Source organism: Bos taurus, chromosome 6 (assembly GCF_002263795.3).
Source record: "Bos taurus isolate L1 Dominette 01449 registration number 42190680 breed Hereford chromosome 6, ARS-UCD2.0, whole genome shotgun sequence".
NCBI classification, from domain to species: domain Eukaryota; kingdom Metazoa; phylum Chordata; class Mammalia; order Artiodactyla; family Bovidae; genus Bos; species Bos taurus.
This window is the reverse complement of record NC_037333.1, coordinates 116,513,754-116,536,092: the sequence shown is the minus strand read 5'-3', so window position 1 is coordinate 116,536,092 and position 22,339 is coordinate 116,513,754. Positions and strand designations below refer to the sequence as shown.

The window sequence follows — 22,339 nt, the reverse complement described above, 5'->3', positions numbered from 1 at the left end:
ATACTGAAAGAGGAACTCCCCATTTCAGTCAGTAGGTGCCCAATATGGTAGTGGAGTTCAGTGGAGAAATAACTCCAGAAAGAATGAAGGGGTGGAGCCAAAGCAATGGGATATTACTTAGCTATAAAAAGGAATGCATTCGAGCCAGTCCAAATGAGGTGGATAAACTCAGAGCCTATTATACAGAGTGAAGTCAGCCAGAAAGAGAAAGACAAATGCCACAGATTCACACATACATAGGGAACCTAGAAAGGTAGTACTGATGATCCTACACGCAGGGCAGCAAAGGAGACACAGACGTAAAGAACAGACTTTTGGACACAGTGGGGGAAGGAGAGGGTGGGATGATTTGAGAAAATAGCATTGAAACATACACAGCACCATACAGTGGGAACTTGCTGTATGATGCGGGGAACCCAAAGCGGAGCTCTGAGACAACTGAGTGGTGCCTGGGGAGGGAGGGAGGAGGCGGTGTAAGAGGGATACAGGGGATATCCCAGGGACACAAGGATTCTTCAACATGCAGATGAATCAATGTGATACGCCATATTCACAAACTGGAAGATACAAGCTACGTGATCGTCTCGATAAGGCTGCCCGCTCTCACCACCATCGACCAGTGCCCCCTCTGCACAGTGAACTCTGGGCGCAGCTCTGACTGGCAGAGTTCCAGAAGCAAGGGGCTGAGAAGAGGTGTGGGGCGCAGACTCCCCGAAGCTCTGAGGGTGAAGAGCCTCGGCCCCACACACCCTCCACTGACGTGTGAGGATCACGGGCTGAGGCGGAGGCCACGTGACCTCGGGCAAGGTTAACAGTCTCAGTGTCTCCAGAACACGGGGGAATAACACTCACAGGATTTAACGAGATGTGCCTGAAACAACACAAGGCATGTCATGGGACCAAGTAAGAACTCGTTCTTTCCACCATTAAAAGGAAGGAGAGTGGAAGCAAAACCTCCTGGCCACAGGTGGTCAGAACTAAAGTGCAGATTCTGCCGACTGTTCTTCTAAATCTCCATGACAACTCAAAGTGAAGTCCTCATGGCATGGGTATACCAATGTCCTTTACAACTGAGAAAAGTCCACGTGATTCTGTCACCACCGTGAGGGATGCAGGGAGACTGTGTCACCCTGAGGTTGGAACTCGGCTGCATTGACTGCAGCTGCCTTGGCAAGGACGTAGGGGGATGGGCAGAGGCTGGGGGAGCCCCCTCCGAACTCTGAGGCTCTGGGCACCTCAGTGGGGAAGCAGCCACATGGCCAAGGTCGCCGGGCAGGTCAGCACTCTCTCCTCTTTGATGAGACTAGTAATAATCTCCTCTGGCTGGAGGTGGTGGTTCTTCACGGACGCTGGAGACCTTGCTTTGTCTGCTAACCTGCGCAAGTCGCTGCTGCTGTGCTGAGAATATGGGCCTTAGGAAGCTCTGAGCCGATAGTACTTGTTGCTTAGTCACTACATGTGTCCAGCTTTTCAGCGACCCCGTGGACTGCAGCCCACCAGGCTCCTGTGTCCATGGGATTTCCCAAACAAGAATACTGGAGTGGGTTGCCATTTCCTTCTCCAGGGGGATCTTCTTGATCCAGGGATTGAACCCATGTCTCCTGCACTGCAGGAAGATTCCTTACCACTGAGTCACCAGGAAGCCCCTAACATTAAATTGGTTTAAAATTGCCAATGCTTGTAGGAATATTGGAGGGAGTTCGATGTGCCAGAGATCTGATCAACTTTTTAGTAGAAGAGTCTTTAAAGCAATACCATTTAGGAAAAAGTGACTGGATAAGGGAAAACAAACCAAAAACAGCAACAAGCCCTCTGAAGCAGAACTAATCATGAGGGGAGTCCTTTGCTCTAATTAATCATCATGGCAGAACTTTCTTATGGAAGTACTATACAGGATCTAGAAAAAATAATCATACGTGGTAATAGAATGTTTAACAGGGCATGTATCTTGAAATCAGTGCATAAACTGTATCCTAGAAGAGCAATAACCCAAATGATACAAGGTGACATCCTAACTATGTATTTATTAAATTTCCATTTAAAAATAAATTTCCTTCTGGGAAATGCAATAAGACATTTTCTGTGAATGGATGAAGTGCTCATTCTCTTTCTTGCTTTTGTTCTGTCAGTTTTTGCTTCGAGGATTTGTTTTGCCCCCCGTGCTGGGTCTTTGTTGCTGTGCGGGCTTTACTCCAGTTGCACTGAGTGAGACCTGCCCCCCAAGCTGTGGGGCCCGGGCTGCACTGAGCTGGCTGCTCTGGTTGCGGACCACGAGATCCAGAGCGTGGGCTCAGCAGTTGTGGTGCTTGGGCTTACTTGCTCCATGGCATGTGGGATCCTCCCGGATCATATTGCAAAGCCGTGTCCCCTGCACTGGCAGATAGATTCCCCTGCACTGAGCCAGCAGGGAAGCCCCTGCTTCTAGTATTTTAAAGCTCTCTCATTAGGTACATTCAAGCTTCTGTGTCTTCCTGGCGAGTCAGCCTTTCATCATCGTGAGATTTTCTCCATTCGGGTGACACTCTTCGTTTTGCAGTGTCAGCTCCCCATCTTGGTATCTGATTTTCATTTACACTCTTTGCATTTTGTTCCGTCTCTCTTTCCTTGAATTCCTTTGGGTAAATAACAGATTTTTTTAATATCCCATTTCATTGCCTCCACTGATTTGTGTTTGTTTTATTTTGTATTGGCATATAACCGATTAACTGTGTTGTGGTAGTTTCAGGAGAATGGCAAAGGGGCTCAGCCACACATATACACGTATCCATGCTCCCCTACACTCCCCTCCCATCCAGGCTGCACGTAACACTGAGCAGAGTTCCCTGTGCTCTACAGGAGGTCCTTGCTGGTTAGCCATTTAAAATACAGCCCTGTGTACACGCCATCCCAAACTCCCTAATTATCCCTACCCCACAGCAACTATAAATTCATTCTCTAAGTCTGTGAGTCTCTTTCTGTTCTGTAAGTTCATTTGTATCATTTCTTTTTAGATTCCACATATAATGGTATGTCATACAATATTTCTTCTCCTCTGCCTGACTTACTTCACTCAGTATGATAGTCTCTAGGTCTGTGCATGTTATTGCAAATGGCATGACTTCATTCTTTTTAATGGCCGAGTGATATTCCATTGTATATATGTGCCATCTTTTTCATCCATTCCTCTGTCGACGGACACTTAGGCTGCTTCCGCGTCTCGCTGTTGTAAACATGCTGCGGTGGACACTGGGGTGCGTGTGTCTCTTCCATTATAGTTTTCTCTGGGCACACGCCACGGACTGTGGGATTGCTGGATCATACAGTAGCTCTGTTTTAGTTTTTTGAAGAACCTCCATACTGTTCTCCATGGTGCCTGCACCAATTTGCATCCCGCCAGCAGTATAGGAGGGCTTCCTTCCCTCTATACCCTCTCCAGCATTTCCTGTTTGTGGACTCTTTGATGATAACCATTCTGGCTGGTGTGGGGTGGTGCCTCACTGCATTTGATTTGTATTTCTCTAATAATTATCAATCTTGAAAATCTTCTCATGTGTCTTTTGGCCATCTGTTTGTCCTCTTTGGAGAAATGTTGATTTAGGTCTTCTGCCCATTTGTTGATTAGGTTCTTGGTTTTGATGAGCTGTTTGTAAAATTCTGGAGACTAGTACCTTGTCAGTTACATCATTTGCAAATATTTTCCTCCCAGTCTATGAGCTGTCTTTTTGTTTTGTTTATTGTTTCCTTTGCTGTGCAAAAGCTTTGAGTTTAAGTAGGTTCCATTTATTTATTTTTGTTTTTATTTCCATTCTGGGAGACAGACTGCAAAAAAATATTGCTTTGATTTATGTCAGAGAGTGTTCTGCCTATGTTTTCCTCTAGGAGTTTTATAGTTTCTGGTCTCACATTTAGGTCTTTAATCCATTTTGAGCTTATTTTTGTGTGTGGTGTTAAAGAATGATCTAATTTCATTTTTTTACATGTAGCTGTCCATTTCTCACAGAACTAGAACAAAAAATCCATTGATTTTTTAAGTTATACTTTTTCTGGTATTGTTTTAGAGGCTGTCCTAGAAATCACAGTATACAGTCTCTATCTTTAAGTTCACAGTATATCTTCAAATGATATTTCACAACCATGTAAGATGTGAAAACAGCATCATTCCATATTCTCCCTCTCCCGCCCTTTGTACTTTTAAATGCCTGTCATTTTACTTCTATGCTATAATCTTAAAAAAAAAAGCACCTTAGTCTTTTCAAGAATTCAGAACCACATACAGGGACTCTGCCGATAGGAATGTGCCTGCCAGTGCAGGAGAGACGGGTTTGACCCTTGGTTTGGGAAGATTCCACGGAATAACTAAGTCCGTGCACCAAGCCTGTGCTACTAAGCCTGTGCTCTCGGGCCTGTGAGCCACAACTGCTGAAGCCAAGCACCCTCGGCTGCTCCTGGGACCTGCAACAAGAGGAGCCTCCACGGCCAGAAGCCTGTGTGTCACACGGAAGAGCAGCCCCGCGCTCCGCAGCTAGAGAGCACGCGAGCCACCAACAGAGATCCAGCACAGCCAGAGACAGACAAGCAAAGGCAATTTAAAATCACGTATAAACTATACATTGTTATTGTTGTTTAGTCGCTTACTGGTGTCCGATTCTTTGCAACCTCATGGACTGGAGCCTGCCAGGTTCCTCTGCCCATGGCTTTTCTCAAGCAAGAATACCAGAGTGGGCATCTATTACCTTCTCCAGGGAATCTTCTTGACACGGGGATCAAACTCACGTCTCTTGCATTACAGGCCAATTCTTTCCCACTGAGCCATTGGGGAAGTCATAGTGTATGTGTGTGTATATACACACGCATACACACACGTAATAAACTATGTAAAATAAAGATTAAAATGTTTTTTATATTTATCTTGATAGTCAGCCATTCTGGTGCCCTCTATTCCTTTCTGAAGATCCAGAGTTTCATGAGGTATCATTCCTCTTGATCCCAAAGAGCTTCTTACAGTATTTCTCATGAGCAGGTCTATGACACGTATTTTCTCAAATTGTCCCTATTTTGCCTTAATGTTTGCAAGACACTTCTCTGGACCTAGATATCTAGACTGACTTCCTTCAGATTTATATCTTTCATCAGTTTTGTAATGTTGTCAGCCATTATACCTTCAAATGTTTCTTCTACCTCATTCTCTCTGTTCTCCTTGTGAGATGCCAAATTTATGCAGGTTAGAACATTTGATATTGACTCACAGATCTGCGTCAGCGGGTTAGATGTGATATTGAATTTCATCTTTAGGGGAGAAATACGCATGTACCGACAGCACAAAGGCTGCACCTTTGCTGTACAGGAAGGACAGGCTGGGCCATGCTCAAAGGCTTACACAAACAACAGCCTACCTTCTGCTCATGCAACATGTCCATCGTGGGTCAGCTGAAGCTATTCAGGAACAGAGTCCAGTCTACATCTGGAACACCAATGGTTGTCATGGCAGAGGAAGAAGAAAATATGGATAACCATGGTTGGCTCTTCTACCCATCAGTGAAAAACATCATTTCTGTTCATGTATCATTGGTAGCAAGTCATGAGGCCAAACCTGAGTCAATGGGCAAGGAAGCACACTCTTCCTCTAAGGAGAGGTAACCATGTGTCTGAACAGTAACCTTCCACCACAGCTCTGATCTCTCACTGGGCGGGGGCTGAGAGACCTTCTCAGAAAGGACCCTTGCTCAGTCACCTGTTCGCCGTGGCCATTTTCTCCACTCCTGGGACCTCTTTTTCCACTCTCTTTCTTGGCTACGTGTAAGAGGCACTGAAGGATTTCTTTTCCTTGGAGAAATGAGCATGTTTCCTGGGCTGTTTCTTGGTTATCGAAGGCACCGGGCCCAAGGTTTGCAGTCACAGTGTCTTCCAGCACAGACCGGAGGCACAGGGCTCAGAAACACAACCAGCCCTCTCTGACTTCAGTCAGCTCCATGTGCCAACAGATGCACCCACAATTCACCGAGAGAGAGATGCACCCTCTCTTTGGACTTCAACGCAGGCACCTGAAGCTTATCAGGAACTGGGAGAAAGCTACTATTAGTCTCTGCAAGGACTTATGGGTGTCATCTTAACTCTTTCAGAGATGTTAACAGTAGGCATCAGAGCCATATAGCTAATTTGTGGAAGGCAGTGCTTTGACCGGCTTTTGTCATTCAGAGCCCTTTTCAGATTCATCTTTTACTGGTTAGAGGTGAGAATTGTACTTAGATGTGTAAAATTTCTGTTTTTTGGAATCTCCTTATTTCTTTTCATTCCTACTTGTACACCAGATAGCTGTTTTCTGAGTGTGTCTTACAGTACCCTGTCCCATGCAGATACCAGCCACCAAAGCACGCTCTAGCATTCTGCTGGCCCAAAACCTCAGCTCATTAGGGTATGATCTTGGTGCTTGTGTCCAACTCTTGAGACCCCTGGACTGTAGCCTGCCAGGCTCCTCTGTCCATGGGATTTCCCAGGTGAGCATACTGGAGTGGGTTGCCATTGCCTTCTCCAGGGATCTTCCCAACCCAGGAATGGAACCTGGGTCTCCGGCTACTTCACAAGTCATCACAGGTGACAGTTTTACCAACTGCCATACATACCACATACCTTGGGCTTCCCTAGTGGTTCAGCTGGTAAAGAACCCACCTGCAGTGAGGGAGACCTGGATTTGATCCCTGGGTTGGGAAGATCCTCTGGAGTGGAATACTACCCACTCCAGTATTCTGGCCTTGAGAATTCCATGGACTATAGTCCATGGGGTCGCAAAGAGTCAGACATGACTGAGCGACCTTCACTTACACCGTGTACCAAGTGCCACCCTCCAGCCTCCAGCAGACGTCCCCCCGCTGCAGTCCACCAGGCCCTGGAGCCAGTGCCACAGTTTTAGGACTCCACGCGGCGGTATCTCACTCCTGGCACCCAGTCCTGTAGACTCTATGACAGGCCAAGTTATATCGCCATGTCAGTCACTCTGGAACCACACTACCAGCAGCCAGAGTGCTGCGTTCTCACCGTCGCCTCCTTCCCGTCGCAGGGCTGGTCCACCGTTTATAATGCAGGATGACTGGGCAGCCTCCGTCAATGTTGCCAGGACAGAGAGAAAGGAGATGGAGGAAGCGTGCGTTGCTTAAAGCCTCAGTGTAGGTGTGACCCGTGTCCCTTTTGCTTACTGCCATTAGCCAGAGCAAATCACACACCCAAGTCTGACATCTCCCGGACAGGGAAGCACCATCGTTCCCCAGAGAAGGGCAGCAACCGGCGATACTATCCGCCACACCTGCCTATGAGACAATAGCTCAGAAAAGCACCCAAGAAGAGTCCTAAGAAGCAGAGAAACTAATATATTATGCAGTGAACATTATCTTTTAAGCTTCAAGTCTGAAAATGTTGAGGTAAACATACAACTGATAAGAAATGGTTTGTATCTTCATTTTGTAAAACTTTTAGGAAACTATCTAATCGGGCACACACATAGTGATTACTGGGAAGGACACCACCTCTGTGCAGAAGGTTGTCTTCCGAGCTCAGGTGACGACGCTGGAGCTGGAGGCGGTGGCTCTGAGGCCTGGTCTGGCTCAGCTGTGGGCCCAGGGGCAGGCCTGGCTCTCTGGGAATCAAGGCTTTCATCAGGCACATCATAGCTCCACAGATGATCTCCAAGGCTTCTCCCAAGTCTCCATTTTCATATACAATCTACATATTTTCAAAGGTTTTTCAAGAAAATTGTTATTCTTTGAAAATGTTATTACATATTTCAGAATACAACACTGAATTGCCTTTTCACTTTTTGTGTTTCTAACAATAAGCCATTTCCATGAAACAAACACTTTTAAGAGTCGTTTGATCCTGCGGCTGTTTCACCACGTGCTATTCTAGTCCTCTGTTTGGAACACAAAAATCATTTCCAAAGCAACTAATTATAGTCTAAGTCACAAGTGCTGGATTGCTGCTGCTGGTAGGAAATTAGAAGCAACCATCACGCAAATATTAAAAGCTTCTTATTTTTGAAGCTCTCCCCCAAACTAGTACAAGATACAAAAAAATGCAGGAAAGATATATACAATACCCAATATAGAAGTGAACTTCTCAAGGTGGCTTTGTGAGTGATCAGCTTAGCATGAGTCGGAAGAGAATTGTTTTCTGTCTGGGACTTTGTACTTTCCCTGAAATCAGTGGAGCCTGTTTGCGTGGGTGTATTTCTGGTTCTCTTTTCTGTTCCGCTGGTCTGTGTATCTGCTTCCTCTGCCAATACCACACTCTCTTGATTACTGTGTATTAAGTCTTAGTATCAGGCAGTGATTCCTCCCACTCTCCTTTGTCAAGATTGTTTTTGGTATTCTAGGGCCATGCCTCTTCATTTACATTTTAGAGTCAACTTGTCCTTGTCTACAAAACTTGCTTAGGTTTTAATAGCATTGAATTAAGCCTATGGATCACTTTAGGGAGAACTGACATATTTACTGTCCTATGTCTTCCATTCCACAAACACAGGATGTCATTCCACTTATCAAATCTTTGATTTCTTTCATCAGCATTTTGTAGTTTCAGACATACAGATCCTATACATATTTTGTTAATTGAATGCCTGCATTCGTGTGTGCTAAGTTGCTTCAGTCGTGTCTGACTCTTTGCGATGCTATGGACTGTAGCCCACCAGGCTCCACTGTCCATGGAATTTCCCAGGCAAGAATATTGGAGTGGGTTTCCATTTCCTATTCCAGGGAATCTTCCTGACCCAGGGATTGAACCCATATCTCTTACATCTCCTGCACTGGCAGGCGGGTTCCTTACCACTAGCACCACCTGGGAAGGCCAACTGAAGTAAGTATTTCATTATCTTTGGGGTGAATGTAAATGGTATTACATTTTTAATTTCAATTTCTTCATGGTTTATTGTCCATTTATAGAAATGCAGCTGACTTCTGTATATTGGTACTGTGTCTTGCAGCCTTGCTAAACTCACTTACTAGTTGTAGAAGTTGAAAAATATTGTTTTCTTATACATACGCTAAGACTTCCTATATAGACAATCATACCACCTACAAATACAGCTTTAGATCTTCCTTTCCAATCTGTATACCATTTATTTCTTTTCCTTGACTCATTTAGTGGCCAGAACTTCCACATTCAGTACTAATAAGTTGTTACTCATCTTTTTTTTTTAATTTATTTATTTTAATTGGAGGCTAATTACTTTACAATATTGTGGTGTTTTTTGGCATGCATTCACATGAATCCGCCATGGGTGTACATGTGCTCCCCATCCTGAACCCCCCTCTCACATCCCTCCCATCCCATCCTTCAGGGTCACCCCAGTGCACCAGCCCCGAGCGCTCTGTCTCATGCATCGAACCTGGACTGGAAGGCATTCAGCCTTTTACCATGCAATATGCTGTTGGCTGTAGTTTTTTTTTAATAGATGTTCTTTATCAAGTTGGGGTTGCTCCCCTGTATTTCTAGATTCCCAAGGATTTTTACCATGAATGGTATTGGATTTTGTCAGGTGCTTTGTCTGGGTCAGTGGATATCATCATATTATCTCTTTGGCTTGATCATATACTGGACCACACTGATTGATTTTCTAATATTAAACCAGCCTTGCCCATCTGGAATAAATCCCACTTGGACACAGTGTATAGTTTTTTATGTTGCTGGATTTGGTTTGCTAATATTTTGCTGAGGATTTTTCACATCTAAATTCAGGAGTGATATTGGTCTATCTGGGGTTTTATTTTATTTTGTTTTTTATTCTTTGTCTCGTTTTGGTATTCGGACAACACTAGCTTCGCAAGTACGACTGGGAAGTGCTCCTCTTCTACTTTCTGAAAGGGGTCATATAAAACTGGTGTTAATTCTTTCAACATTTGGTAAAATACTCCATGGAAGACATCTGGCCCTGCCAAATCTCTCTCTTACCAGGAGATTTTAAATGAAAAGTTCAAGGACTTTTCATGTTATCGATTTCATCAGAGTTGGGTTTCGATAGTTTGTGGTTTTCAAGAAATCGATCCATTTCTTCTGAATTTTTGAGCATGAAGTTGTTTATGGTGTTTCCTTACTGTCTTCTTGATGTCTGCAGAATCTGTTTAGTAATAATGTACTAATACCCTGTTCTAAATCCATCCTGATTCTGATGATCTGTGTCTTCTCTATTTTTATTTTTGTCAGTCTTGCTAGAGTCTGATAATTTTATTTTTTTTGAAGAATCAACTTTTTTCCATTGATTTTTGCAGTTGTTTTCTATTTTTCAATGTCATCGGTTTCTGCCCTTATCTTTACTGTTTCCTTCCTCCTTCCTCATCTTTCTCAGGTTTCTTGAGGCAGCCTAGGCTGTTTATCTGAGGTCTCTCCTCATTTCTGATGGAGTGTTAGGTGCTGCGCACTTTCCTCCAGCACTGCTTTAGCTGCATCCTTCGCCTGACACTTTGACAAGAATGTTTTTCTGTAACACTTGGTCAGCAACAGCCAGAGTTGCTCTTGGCTCACTCAACAAAAAACACCCTTAGTGATCTATGCACAAGCACTCCCCCTGAATCACAAACAGATTCCCTCACACATTGTAAGGAGAACTCCAGCGCACCATTCCACCAGCACACTCAGATGGCAGTGAAGCTCAAACGTGAACCAGGCAAACAAAACACTCTTCCTGCCTAGGTAGAAACACTGTTCTCAGACTTTGCACACCTCTGGAGAGAGGGCAGGGGTATTACTAACTCTATTCCATGCCTTGAAAATTCTATGTTGCTTATATCCTTACTGGAGAGAAACTGAAATGGAAGAAAGTGCATCTTCTGGAAGAAGCACAGAGAAAGCTGTGGTGAGCAAAACACCAGGTGGGTTTGTGTAAAGGTGCAGGAGAGGGAAAGAGACAATGAGAGAGAATAAGACGAGATCCTCAACATTGGCGGTCATGGTGCAGGAGAGGGGAAGAGACAACGAGAGAGAATAGGACGAGATCCTCAACATCGGCGGTCATCAAGGACGTGCAAACCAAACTGCAAAGATACTACTCCACACCCAAGGGGACGGTTAGAATAAAAAAGAGAGATGAACGCTACTGGCAAGAAGGTGGGTAAACTGGAGACCTGTGCAGTTTGTGGGGTATAAAATGGTGCAGCTATTTTGGAAACTAGTTCAATAATTCCTCAAAAAATTAAATATAGTTGCTACTGCTGTGATACAAATTTAAAACCATTTAAAAATGGTTGAGATGATAAATTTTGTTATTTTACCACGATTTTAAAAAGTTAAACATAGAATTACCATATGACTCAGAAGTTCTACTCCTAGGTATCTATCCAAGAGAAATGAAAATATATTTCCACATAAAGTTTTGTGCATGAATGTTCACAGCAGTATTATTCATAATAGTCAAAAGGTGGAAACAACCCAAATATACATCAACTGATAAAGGGATAAATAAATGGAATATGGAATATTATTTGCCTGTTTATACTAATATATATTAGTACATATATATAATATATATTCCATAATTCCATTCTCATCCATAATTTTATATATATATATATATATACACACACACACACACACACAGAATACATTATTCCACAGAAAGGAATATTATTCAGCCACAAAAAATAATGCAGTATTGACACGTGCTTCAGCATGGATGGACTTTGGAAACATCACGTTCAGTGAGAGAAGACAGCTACAAGAGGCCATGCTCTGTATGATTCCATTACTGTGAACTGTCCAGAACAGACGAATGTGTAGGAGATGGAAAGCAGACAAATGCTTTCCACGGGGACGAGGTTGAGGACCGACTCCTGTGGGGGTTCTCTTTAAGGAATGCAGATGCTCTGGAATTAGACAGTGGCCGTGGCTGCCAGACCTTGTGAACGCACTAAAACCCACTCAATTGTACACTCTCAAAGGGTGGGTTTTACGGCACGTGAATTATATCTCAATTGTATACTCGAAAAGGGTGGGTTTTACGGCACGTGAATTATATCTCAATTGTACACTCGAAAAGGGGGGGTTTTACGGCACGTGAATTATATCTCAATTGTACACTCGAAAAGGGTGGGTTTTACGGCACGTGAATTATATCTCAATTGTACACTCGAAAAGGGTGGGTTTTACGGCACGTGAATTATATCTCAATTGTATACTCGAAAAGGGTGGGTTTTACGGCACGTGAATTATATCTCATTGTATACTCGAAAAGGGTGGGTTTTACGGCACGTGAATTATATCACAATTGTACACTCTCAAAGGGTGGGTTTTACGGCACGTGAATTATATCTCAATTGTATACTCGAAAAGGGTGGGTTTTACGGCACGTGAATTATATCTCATTGTATACTCGAAAAGGGTGGGTTTTACGGCACGTGAATTATATCTCAATTGTATACTCGAAAAGGGTGGGTTTTACGGCACGTGAATTATATCTCAATTGTACACTCTCAAAGGGTGGGTATTATGGCACGTGAATTATATCACAATTGTACACTCTCAAAGGGTGGGTTTTACGACATGTGAATTATATCACAATTGTACACTCTCAAAGGGTGGGTTTTACGACACGTGAATTATATCACAATTGTACACTCTCAAAGGGTGGGTTTTACGGCACGTGAATTATATCTCAATTGTACACTCTCAAAGGGTGGGTTTTACGGCACGTGAATTATATCACAATTGTACACTCTCAAAGGGTGGGTTTTATGGCACGTGAATTATATCACAATTGTACACTCTCAAAGGGTGGGTTTTACGGCACGTGAATTATATCACAATTGTACACTCTCAAAGGGTGGGTTTTACGGCACGTGAATTATATCACAATTGTACACTCTCAAAGGGTGGATTTTATGACATGTGAATTATATCACACTTTCTAAAAGAGCACACAGGGCACACTAAGGAGAAGGGCCTTTCCCTGGGAGCCTGGGAGGGGAGCAAGCTCCAGGACTTGGCAGCACCGGGTCCACCTGGCCTCTGAGAGCCGCTGAGCTGGGGGTGGGCAGGAGGGGCGGGCAGGGTCTAAGCCTGCTCTTACTGACTCTGGACCTCGGGACAACTGCATCCTCAAGAAAGGTGCTCATTGCCTTAGATGGGAGGAATTCCAGGCTTCAAACTGAAAGAAGAAAAGCCTAAGTAGGCAAAACAAAAAAGCAAGAAGGAGCCGGCAGTGAGAAGGAACAGGAGTTGAGTGCAGGCTTGCTTTGCCCCAAACAGCAGCTGAGGGCGCAGAGGCAACGCCGGGGTTGCCACCAGGCTGCCTGCAGGCCCTGGGCTCTGTCTTCTCCGACTGACACTCATCTGGAGGCACACGTGACTTTCACTTTTGATTTTTTGATATTTCTGGTACATTCCTCAGCAATCTACGCCCCTTCTGGAGCTGAAGAACAACCACCTCTTTCATACTTAAGAGACGCTTGGCATCCTAGCTATCCACTCTTTTCAAAAAGATTAAACTACTAGAGAAAAACATAATTTCTTATTGAAAACAGGTTTGGACCAACTTCAGGTTTTTAAAATCATGCCTGCATTCCTGTGGATCTGATACTGTTATGAGTGCGTATATCTTACCACTGTGAAGTCAGGGTGGAAAATACATCATCTCTCTCAGATTCCTGGAATAACTTCAAAAGTTCTGGGTCCCCAGATAAGTGTGCAAGAATGCGCAATTCGATCTGCGAGAAGTCTGTCAGATAGAGCTCTGCGTTAATTCAGAACCTATCCACACACGCCTCATTGTTGCCACCCAGCCCGGGCAACCTCAATCTCCCCTCCCCACAGGGAGGGGAATCAAGGTCGGCACGCCCACCTCCCACCTGCCAGGCCCCTGGGCATTGGGCTGTTCGCCATCCCTGGTGCTAAGAGTCTGGGAGACCTCTTCTGTAAGGCTGGCAAGGCCTCCAGGGGGCCGCACTCATTGATTGAGTCATCAGAACATCAGAGGTTCAGAAGGGCTCTCTCTGTGCCAGGCTGTGTGCCTGGGGTGCGCTAGTGAACAAGACGGATGGCGGTCCCTTCCGTGTGGAGCTGCTACTCGAGGAGAGGGAGACGGTTTGGGTGAATTATTCCGTGTGTTGGAAGGCGAGCAATGAAATGGGAAAGACAGATCAAGAGGAGGAGGTTCCAGAGTGAGTGTGTGTGGGGAGGTTGCTGCTGTGACGTGTCATCGAGAAAGGGACGAGGTAGCAGAGGCAAAGAGGTTGGAGGAGGGAGCAAGACCACACCGGGGGAGAAGGCTCCGTGCGGGAGAGAAGGCTCTGTGCGGGGCTGGTGGTGGGGCTGAGGGCAGAGCGGGAAGGGGCACCGGGGGGACAGGACAGAAGGGGGAGGTGGACTTGGGGGGCCTAGCAGGGAATCTGGGCTCTAGGTGCAGTCACGTGAAGAAGCCCAGGAGGCAGAGCTGCCCTCGCCTACTGGGCATAAGAAGCCTCGGCTTCACGTAAATATCTGCCTGGGGTTTACCTTCAGGAGCGAGTTCTGTAAGTGCCTTTGGATTACTCGGTTTCTAAGCATTTGAACACGTGAAGCACGTAAGGTGGGCTCCAGTGGCATGCTGTGTCTGCTGGCACGTACCTGCTGCCAGGAAGGTGTAGCCTTCGGATGAAACAAACGCCGTCCTTGGGGAGATGCTGAGTTCGTCCTCTTCACCTGAATCGTTATGAGTTCAAGAGCACTTGGTGAACTGGTCGTGAGCTGATTCATAGCTATTCCTCACACACAGTTATTTTAACATCACTCGGAAGTCAGAAGAGTATTTTCCTGATTTTTCTTAATGCAATTTTAAAACATCATAAGACTGCTGAAAGCAAACTAGATTTTCTGCTGTTAAAATTTCCTGTTCTGTCTACAATTCTCAGTGAAGAAAAGGTCAAACACTGGCCCTCTGCGCCTCACCAATAGGAGGCCTCCTTGGGGAAGGTCTCCCCACGGAATGTGCGGTGCAGGGCTGGCGCAGGCCAAGTTGCTGCCTACCTCCAGGAGCTCTGTTCACGCAAAGCTCATGGCGCGTCACTGTTTCGCTTCGACCTTCTGGAAGCAGCAGTTCCCGAAAGCAAGCGGGCAGGAGTTTACTGGGAACAGGCCACAGAAGCCGGCTTTGCTCAGACTTGACCTTTTCTTTCTCAGAAATGTCATCACCCTCAGGGCAGTGGAGTGGATCGAGACAAAGAAGAGTGTGACTACGCTTTTACAAACATGTCCAGTAATTTTCAGACCTTAATAAAAGCCAGCTCCGTTGTCTGTCTCTTCTCTGTTGGGAAGCTGGTGGGGGAGAGGCAGTGGGAGGGGAGCCTCTTTCTCGGGGTAATTTATCATCCACTTTCACTTAGAAACCGCTAGAGGGGAGGGGCCGTGCCACTTGAGCTGAGTTTTATTTTTCAGTGTATATTTAAATCCTGGTCACGCAAATACAGAGGAGAACTTCAGGAAAGAAAAGCAGTTACTTAGATAGCAAAACAATTACAAACATTTCTAGGCTTAAAAAAAAAACGTTGCTCAAGATTTTTGTGAAATAAAAAGAAATGTGTTACCTTTAAAACTCTGAGGTTTAGTTATCTGAATTGGGTGCTTGGAGATACCTTGGATATTCTGCGAATAATAAAAGGGAAACTGCTTTAGCTGAAATATCTTCTTTTAATCTGAATCATTTAACGGTATTTAAAATGTGTTACATTTAAAATATATATATATATTTTTTGGAGAAGGAAATGGCAACCCACTCCAGTATTCTTGCCTGGAAAAGTCCATGGACAGAGGAGCCCGGTGGGCTGCAGCCCATGGGGTTATATGACTGAACACACACGCATGAGGAGGGTGGAGAGAGACGGGTTGGTAGCAGTAAACTGGAAGAACCAAAAATACCTTTATTTACCTGGCTGCCCCAGGTCTTAGCTGCAGCGTTTGAACTCTCAGGGACGGCACCTGGGGTCCAGTTCCCTGACCAGGGATGGGACCTGGGATCCAGTTCCCTGACCAGGGATGGGACCTGGGGTCCAGTTCCCTGACCAGGGACGGCACCTGGCTTCCCTGCTCTGGGAGCTCTCTGTCACTGGATCACCAAGGGAAGCCCCTAAATGTGTCATATTTTATTAAACCCTAACAAAATAACCAATGCCAATGTATTATGCATATGTGTATCCATCTTAATACAACTAATACTGAAGCACAATTTTGGTGGGTAGACCAAAGTATCAATGTAGAGTCAACATACAAAAGTCAATTCTATGTTTACACAGTGCCAATGAATAATCAGACATTGAAATTAAATAAACAATGCCATTTATATTAATAACAGCACCCCCAAAACATTCAGGTATAAATTTGTATGTTGAAAACTACAGAATCCTGATAAAAGAAAATTGATAGTCCTAAATAAATGGAAAGATATACCATGTTCATGGATTAGAACATTCAACATTAATATGCCAATGACTCCCAAATTGATCTATAAATTCAACACAATCCTAATTAAAATATTAGCAGTATTTTCTTAGCTATCAACAAGCTGATTCTATAAATTGTGAATTATAAATATAAATGTAAAATGCAAAACTCTAAAACTTTTAGAGGAAAATTTAAGAGAAAATCTGTGTAATCTTGCATTAGACAAAGAATTCTTAGATATACCCCTTCAGCATGGTCCGTAAAGAAAACAATGAAAAACTGGACTCCATCAAACTTACTTTTGTTTTTTGCAAATCACGTTGGATTCAAAACATATAAAGAACTCTCAGACTTCCCTGGTGGTTCAGTGGCTAAGACTCTGCCGTCCCATGCAGGGGTCATGGGTTCAATCCCTGTTCAGGGAACTCGATTCCACACGCCATATAGTACGGCCAAAAAAAAGGAACTCTCAAAAAAAGTTAGCAATGAAAGGTACTTCCAGAATGGCAGAGTGAGGAGCTTGCCAACTTATTCTATGAAGTGTTATCCTGATGCTAAAACCAGATACCAAATACAACATCCTCCATAAACAGGCACAAGGATCCTCAGTCGATATTAGCACGCTGAAACTAGCAACACACAAAAAGGGTTTTGTACGCAGCCAACGGGGATTTATCTCAGAAATGCAAAAAAAAAATTTAATATAATACACCAGATTCGTAGGATAAAGGACAAAAACACATCATCACCACAACAGGACATAAGCATTCAACAAAAGTCCAACACTTTCATATTAAAACATTTCCATTTTCTAGGAACAGACTTTTCTCAAGTTAATAGAAGAACATCTACAAAATCAACTCACTCTGAGTAATGTCAGGGTCTATAATTGTATAAAACAGAATATGTTCTCTGACTAATAGCATGTCAAACTGGGATCAGACCAGACTGTAACTAGCACACTCGGCTAAAAGCTCTTGGTGAGCACAGCCCGGTGTAGGCTCATCCAGCAAGCAAGGACTCGGCTCCTAAAGTCATTTCCCTTCCACGGCCCATAAAACATCAGCTTAATGAAAGTTGCTTTACCAACGGAAAGAGGGATAAAGAAGCTTATTTGTCCTGAGAAAGCAGAAATGTGATTACCTTTAGATAAAGATAAAGGAAACTTTTTAATAACTAAGTGCTACTTTTTGTTTTACAATATAACAAATAATCAAATAACAGTGACTGCTCACTCTGGTGTCCGACTCTTTGTAACCCCATGGACCGCGGCAGGCTAGGTTCCTCTGTCCATAGAATTTTCCAGGCAAGAATACTGGAGCGGGTTGCCATTTCCTACTCCAGGGGATCTTCCCAACCCAGGGAATGAATCTGGGTCTCTTTCATTTCCTGCCTTGGTAGGCGGATGCTTTACCACTGCAACAATTTGGAAGCCCAATAAAAATAATAGAAACTTAACTAACTATGTAACCTATATAGCACACTTTATACACTATGGCACACTATATAACACTCTACAGTTTGAACATTTTAAGGAAAGTTAAAATGTATATTTTGTCCTTTGATCATACGACATGCTAAGAAGGGGCTTGAAGGGTATAGCTTTTTTTTCTCCCCTACCACGGCTGAGAGACGTGAGCTCAATTCTCAGGCAACTTTCGCTCATCTCAAATGGCGTCTTCTTTTCTGTTATTACACGGAAGCTGCTCTGCCCACGGTGAGCAGAAGGGAGGCTCTGGCATCTGACTCTGGCAGAGAACCTCAACCTTGAACACCATCTTTCACTGTCAAGTTGCAGGGAAAGAAGAGTTTAAGGCTTAGTTCCCTTAAGTTAATCTTAAAACAAGCCAGATAAAAATGTTGTTAATGCTGACTGGAGACTAGTGGAATGTACAATCACCAAACAAAAAATAAATTACTTTCAATCAGAACTGCTCTTATGAAGTGTCCCAAATATGTCTAGAGATAACAGTTATTAAAATTAAATCAGTTGTTAAAAATAGAACCAGAATATTTTGATGGAGAACATAAAAAAGTAACCATTTTATTGTAGAACAGTCTTAGAGAAAAGTTAGGAACACAGTATAGGCCCCTCACTGAGCTTCCTATATTGCTAGCATCTTACGTTTTTAGGGTTTTTGACACAATTAAAAAACCAGCATCAATACATTATTACTAATTCCATACTTTATTTCGATTTCACCAGTTTTCACCTGAAGTCCTTTTTCTGCCCCAAGACCCTACCCAGGACCTCGCATCATGTTCGGTCGTCTGGTTTCCTCAGCTCCTTGGCTGTGGCAGCTTCCCAGATTTTGTTTTTTATGACCTTGTTCTGAGGGCTGGTCAGGCAGCACATCCCTCAGCTGGGATCTGCTTGTTGTTTTTCTCGTGGTTAGACCAGGGTTGCGGGTTTGGGGAGGGAGGCCTCCGAGATAAGTGCCCTTCTCATGCCGGCAGGTCAAGGGTGCCTGCTGTCAGTGTGACCCGTCACTGCTGACGTTGACCTTGCTCTGAAATGGTGTTTGCTACGTTCTCCCCTGAACAGTCACTTTTTTATTTTCCCCTTTCTAGGCTGCTCTCTCTGAAATTGAGTTTCTGAGCACAGCCCTCACTTCTGTCTGCAGTGACAGAGATGAAGTGATAGGGGTGGTGTCCTGAGAAAGCTGACTCCCGGGGCAGTGTTCACTGACCCGACGGCAACGGTACAGGCAACAGAGCCAGGGGAGGGGAGTGGAGGTCAGCCCCGGCGTGGACACCGCTGGTGTGGATAGAGACAGGGAGCTCTGCAGCAGCCAAAGGCGGAACCCGGCCAGCAAGGGACTGCATCTCAGGATGTGCAATTTGACTTCCTTTGTTAAACTTATTCATAGGTGTTTTATTATTTTTATTCAACTATAAACAGGATTTGTTGTTGTTCACTCACTCGTGTCCAACTCTTTGTGACCCCATGGGCTGCAGCACGCCAGGCTTCCCTGTCTTCCGCTATCTCCTGCAGTTTGCTCAAACTCATGTCCATTGAGTTGGTGAAGCTATTTCGCCATCTCATCCTCTGCCACCCTTTTCTCCTCGTGCCTTCAACGTTTCCCAGCATCAGGGTCTTTTCCAAAGAATCAGTTCTTTGCATCAGGTGGCCAAAGTATTGGAGCTTCAGCTTCAGCATCAGTCCTTCTAATGAATATTAAGGGTTGATTTCCTTTAGGATTGACTGATTTGATCTCCTTGCAGTCCAAGGGACTCTCAAGAGTCTTCTCCAGCACCACAGTTTGAAAGCACCAATTCTTTGGCACTCAGTCTTCTTTATGGTCCAACTCTCACATCTGTACATGACCACTGGAAAAACCGTAACTTAGACTAAATGGACCTTTGTTGGCAAAGTAATGTCTCTGCTTTTTAATGTGCTATCTAGGTTTGTCATAGCTTTTCTTCCAAGGAGTAAGCATTTTTTAATTTCATGGCTACAGTCACCATCTGCAGTGATTTTGGAGCCCAAGAAAATAAAGTCTCTCACTGTTTCCATTGTTTCCCCATCTATTGGCCATGAAATTATGGGACTGGATGCCATAATCTTAGTTTTTTGCATGTTGAGTTTTAAGCCAGCTTTTTCACTCTCCTCTTTCACTTTCATCAAGAGGCTCTTTAGTTCTTCTTCACTTTCTGCCATTAGGGTGGTATCATCTGCATATCTGCGGTTATTGACATTTCTCCCTACAATCTTGATTCTAGCTAGTGCTTCATCCAGCCCGGCATTTCACATGATATACTCTGCATAGAAGTTAAATAAGCAGGGTGACAATACACAGCCTTGAACCACTCCTTTCCCAATTTGGAACCAGTCTGCTGTTCCATGTCTGGTTCTAACTGTTGCTTCTTGAGCTGTATACAGGTTTCGCAGGAGACAGGTAAGGTGGTCTGGTATTCCTATCTCTTGAAGAATTTTCCAGTCTGCTTTGATCCACGCAGTCAAAGGCTTTAGTGTAGTCAAGGAAGCAGAAGCAGATGTTTCTCCGGAACTCCCTTGCTTTTTCCATGATCCAGCGGGCGTGAGATCTGGGTGCCGGGTGCACTCTTTGCCAGGGGTGTCACTGCTTCTGGGCGCTCTAGGCTGACAGACCAAGGAGACATGTGTGTTTAAAGGTGTCTGCGTGTGACCACCTGTGTCTGCATGGAGTTAAATGGGAGTCCACCCTGCTGTCTCCAACTCTGTCCACCACCATGTGGAGCACTCCAGCGTCCTCCCTACTCCAACATGAGAAACCTGGCTCCCGCCATCGGTGACCATGTCACTCTGCCGGGTCCACCGGGCCGTGGGCAGGACCTGGTCTGTGAGCCTCGGGGGCACTGTAGGGTGGGTGCAGCGTATTGGGCACACAGACGCGACCGCACGTGAGGAGGAATGTCTGGAAAGGTGCCCAAACGATGGAAACTGAAAGCAAGTGGGACTTCATTCTCCTGAAGGGCATAACATTTTCTGCTGTTAATGTGGACAGTGAAATGAATGAAAACCACCTCCAGTCCTTTGTGTAGCAAACCTCGCCAGAGTCTCCAGGTCGCCGGAGATCCCCTGCGGGAAGTGCCGGGGCTCTGCAGCAAGTCCCTTCCTCAGCCTCCGCCTGCTGCTCTGGAGGGGTGATGACTGGGCACTCGCCCCCATTTGTCTACACAGTGGACTCGGGCACATGTAAGAAAAATAAGAGAACTTTTCTAGAAAAACTCAATGCTAACAGCCCTCAGTCCAGGTTCAGCGACAGGCGAGGTGCAAAGGTGGCATCTGAAGCCTCTCCTTTGGCGTCTGTCAGAAAGTCAGCAGCTGTTTTAGCAAAAATGCCAGAAACAGGGTCCGGTTTGACCTGTGGAGAAGGCAGCCGCGCCGCTCAGGACTGCGGCTGGCGCATCGGCGCGCAGGCTCCACACTCCAGGCAGCCGCGGAGGCGATGGGCGCCCAGACGCGGGGACCGCAGCGCCCTCGGATAATCCAGGGCGGGTTGGCTTCCTCTGCCCTGCTCTCCAGTGGAGCGGCTCTCCAGTCTTCCGAGCGCTGTGTGGGACGCCCGCCGAGGGCTGCTGGGGTAAAGGAAGAACCGGGCTCCGCAGGACGCGCCTCCAGGGCCGGCTTCCTTCGGTTGTCGCCTCCCCGTCAGCGCTGCCCCAGAATGCGGCCTTTCCCGTGCTCTCGGCCCGCCCCGCCCCTGAGTTGTGTTCTCCAGTGCTCATCACCTCCCACACCGCGACTAGTTGAGCCTGTTTGCTGTCGGTCTCGGGCCCTCCACCCCCAAGCTCCACGAGGGCAGGGGTTTCGGTCCGCTAGGCACGAGCTCCGCAATTCTGGGGAACGAAAGAGTGAGCGAGGAGAGGCAAGAAGGGAGGCGGGCGGAGGAGCGGGGGTCCAGACTTCAGCATGAGAGCCTTGGCCGCAGGTGGGCCTGAAGAGCATCGGGCTGGCACCCGAGAGGCTCCCTGGCTGGGGCAGGGGGCTGGGGGATGGAGGGGGGTGAGGAGGCGGGGAGAGGAGAGGAGACCAGGAGGCGGACCCCACGGGAGCTGGTGCTCAGCTCGACATGCAGTCCTGCCTGCGGGACCAGGGGGCTGAGACAGGGACTGCGACTCGGTGGGGTTTTTGTTTTTGTTTTTTGAGAGATCTGAAGGACAGCTAAGTAAAGAGAGATGTGAGTCCGAGCATGAGAGAGGGCAGCTACCGGTGGGGAAGGGGCGTGGGGCTGGTGAGAGCAGCAAGGAGGCGGGGGCTGGGGAAGGAACCAGCCCCGCCCCACGCCCCGCCCCCAGGGGAACTGGAGAGGGAGCCGCCTGGGGAGGAAGGACAGACCGGCCCACCAGCAGGGGACAGTGAGGGCAGCCTGGAGCGGGCCAAGCGCTCGGCCACCAGGGAGAGCCTGAGCCTCTGCCAAGCAGAGGAGGAGGGAGGCCGGGCCCAGTGCGTCCACAGGGCGTCAGGCAGCTTGACTCCAAGAACAGG

The 22,339-nt window shown here is 45.8% G+C and overlaps 1 protein-coding gene across 1 annotated transcript in view; it reads right to left on the bottom strand.

Moving 5' to 3' along the window:
• Nucleotides 1–22,339, bottom strand: part of POLN (DNA polymerase nu) — a 152,046-nt gene that overhangs the window by 53,344 nt on the left and 76,363 nt on the right. The window contains exons 16-18 of the mRNA XM_002688439.7: nucleotides 15,516–15,573; nucleotides 14,560–14,634; nucleotides 13,558–13,672 (exon numbers count right to left, since the gene is read on the bottom strand). Coding sequence (XP_002688485.4) covers nucleotides 13,558–13,672; nucleotides 14,560–14,634; nucleotides 15,516–15,573 — 248 coding nt within the window. The remainder of the gene's footprint in view (nucleotides 1–13,557; nucleotides 13,673–14,559; nucleotides 14,635–15,515; nucleotides 15,574–22,339) is intronic.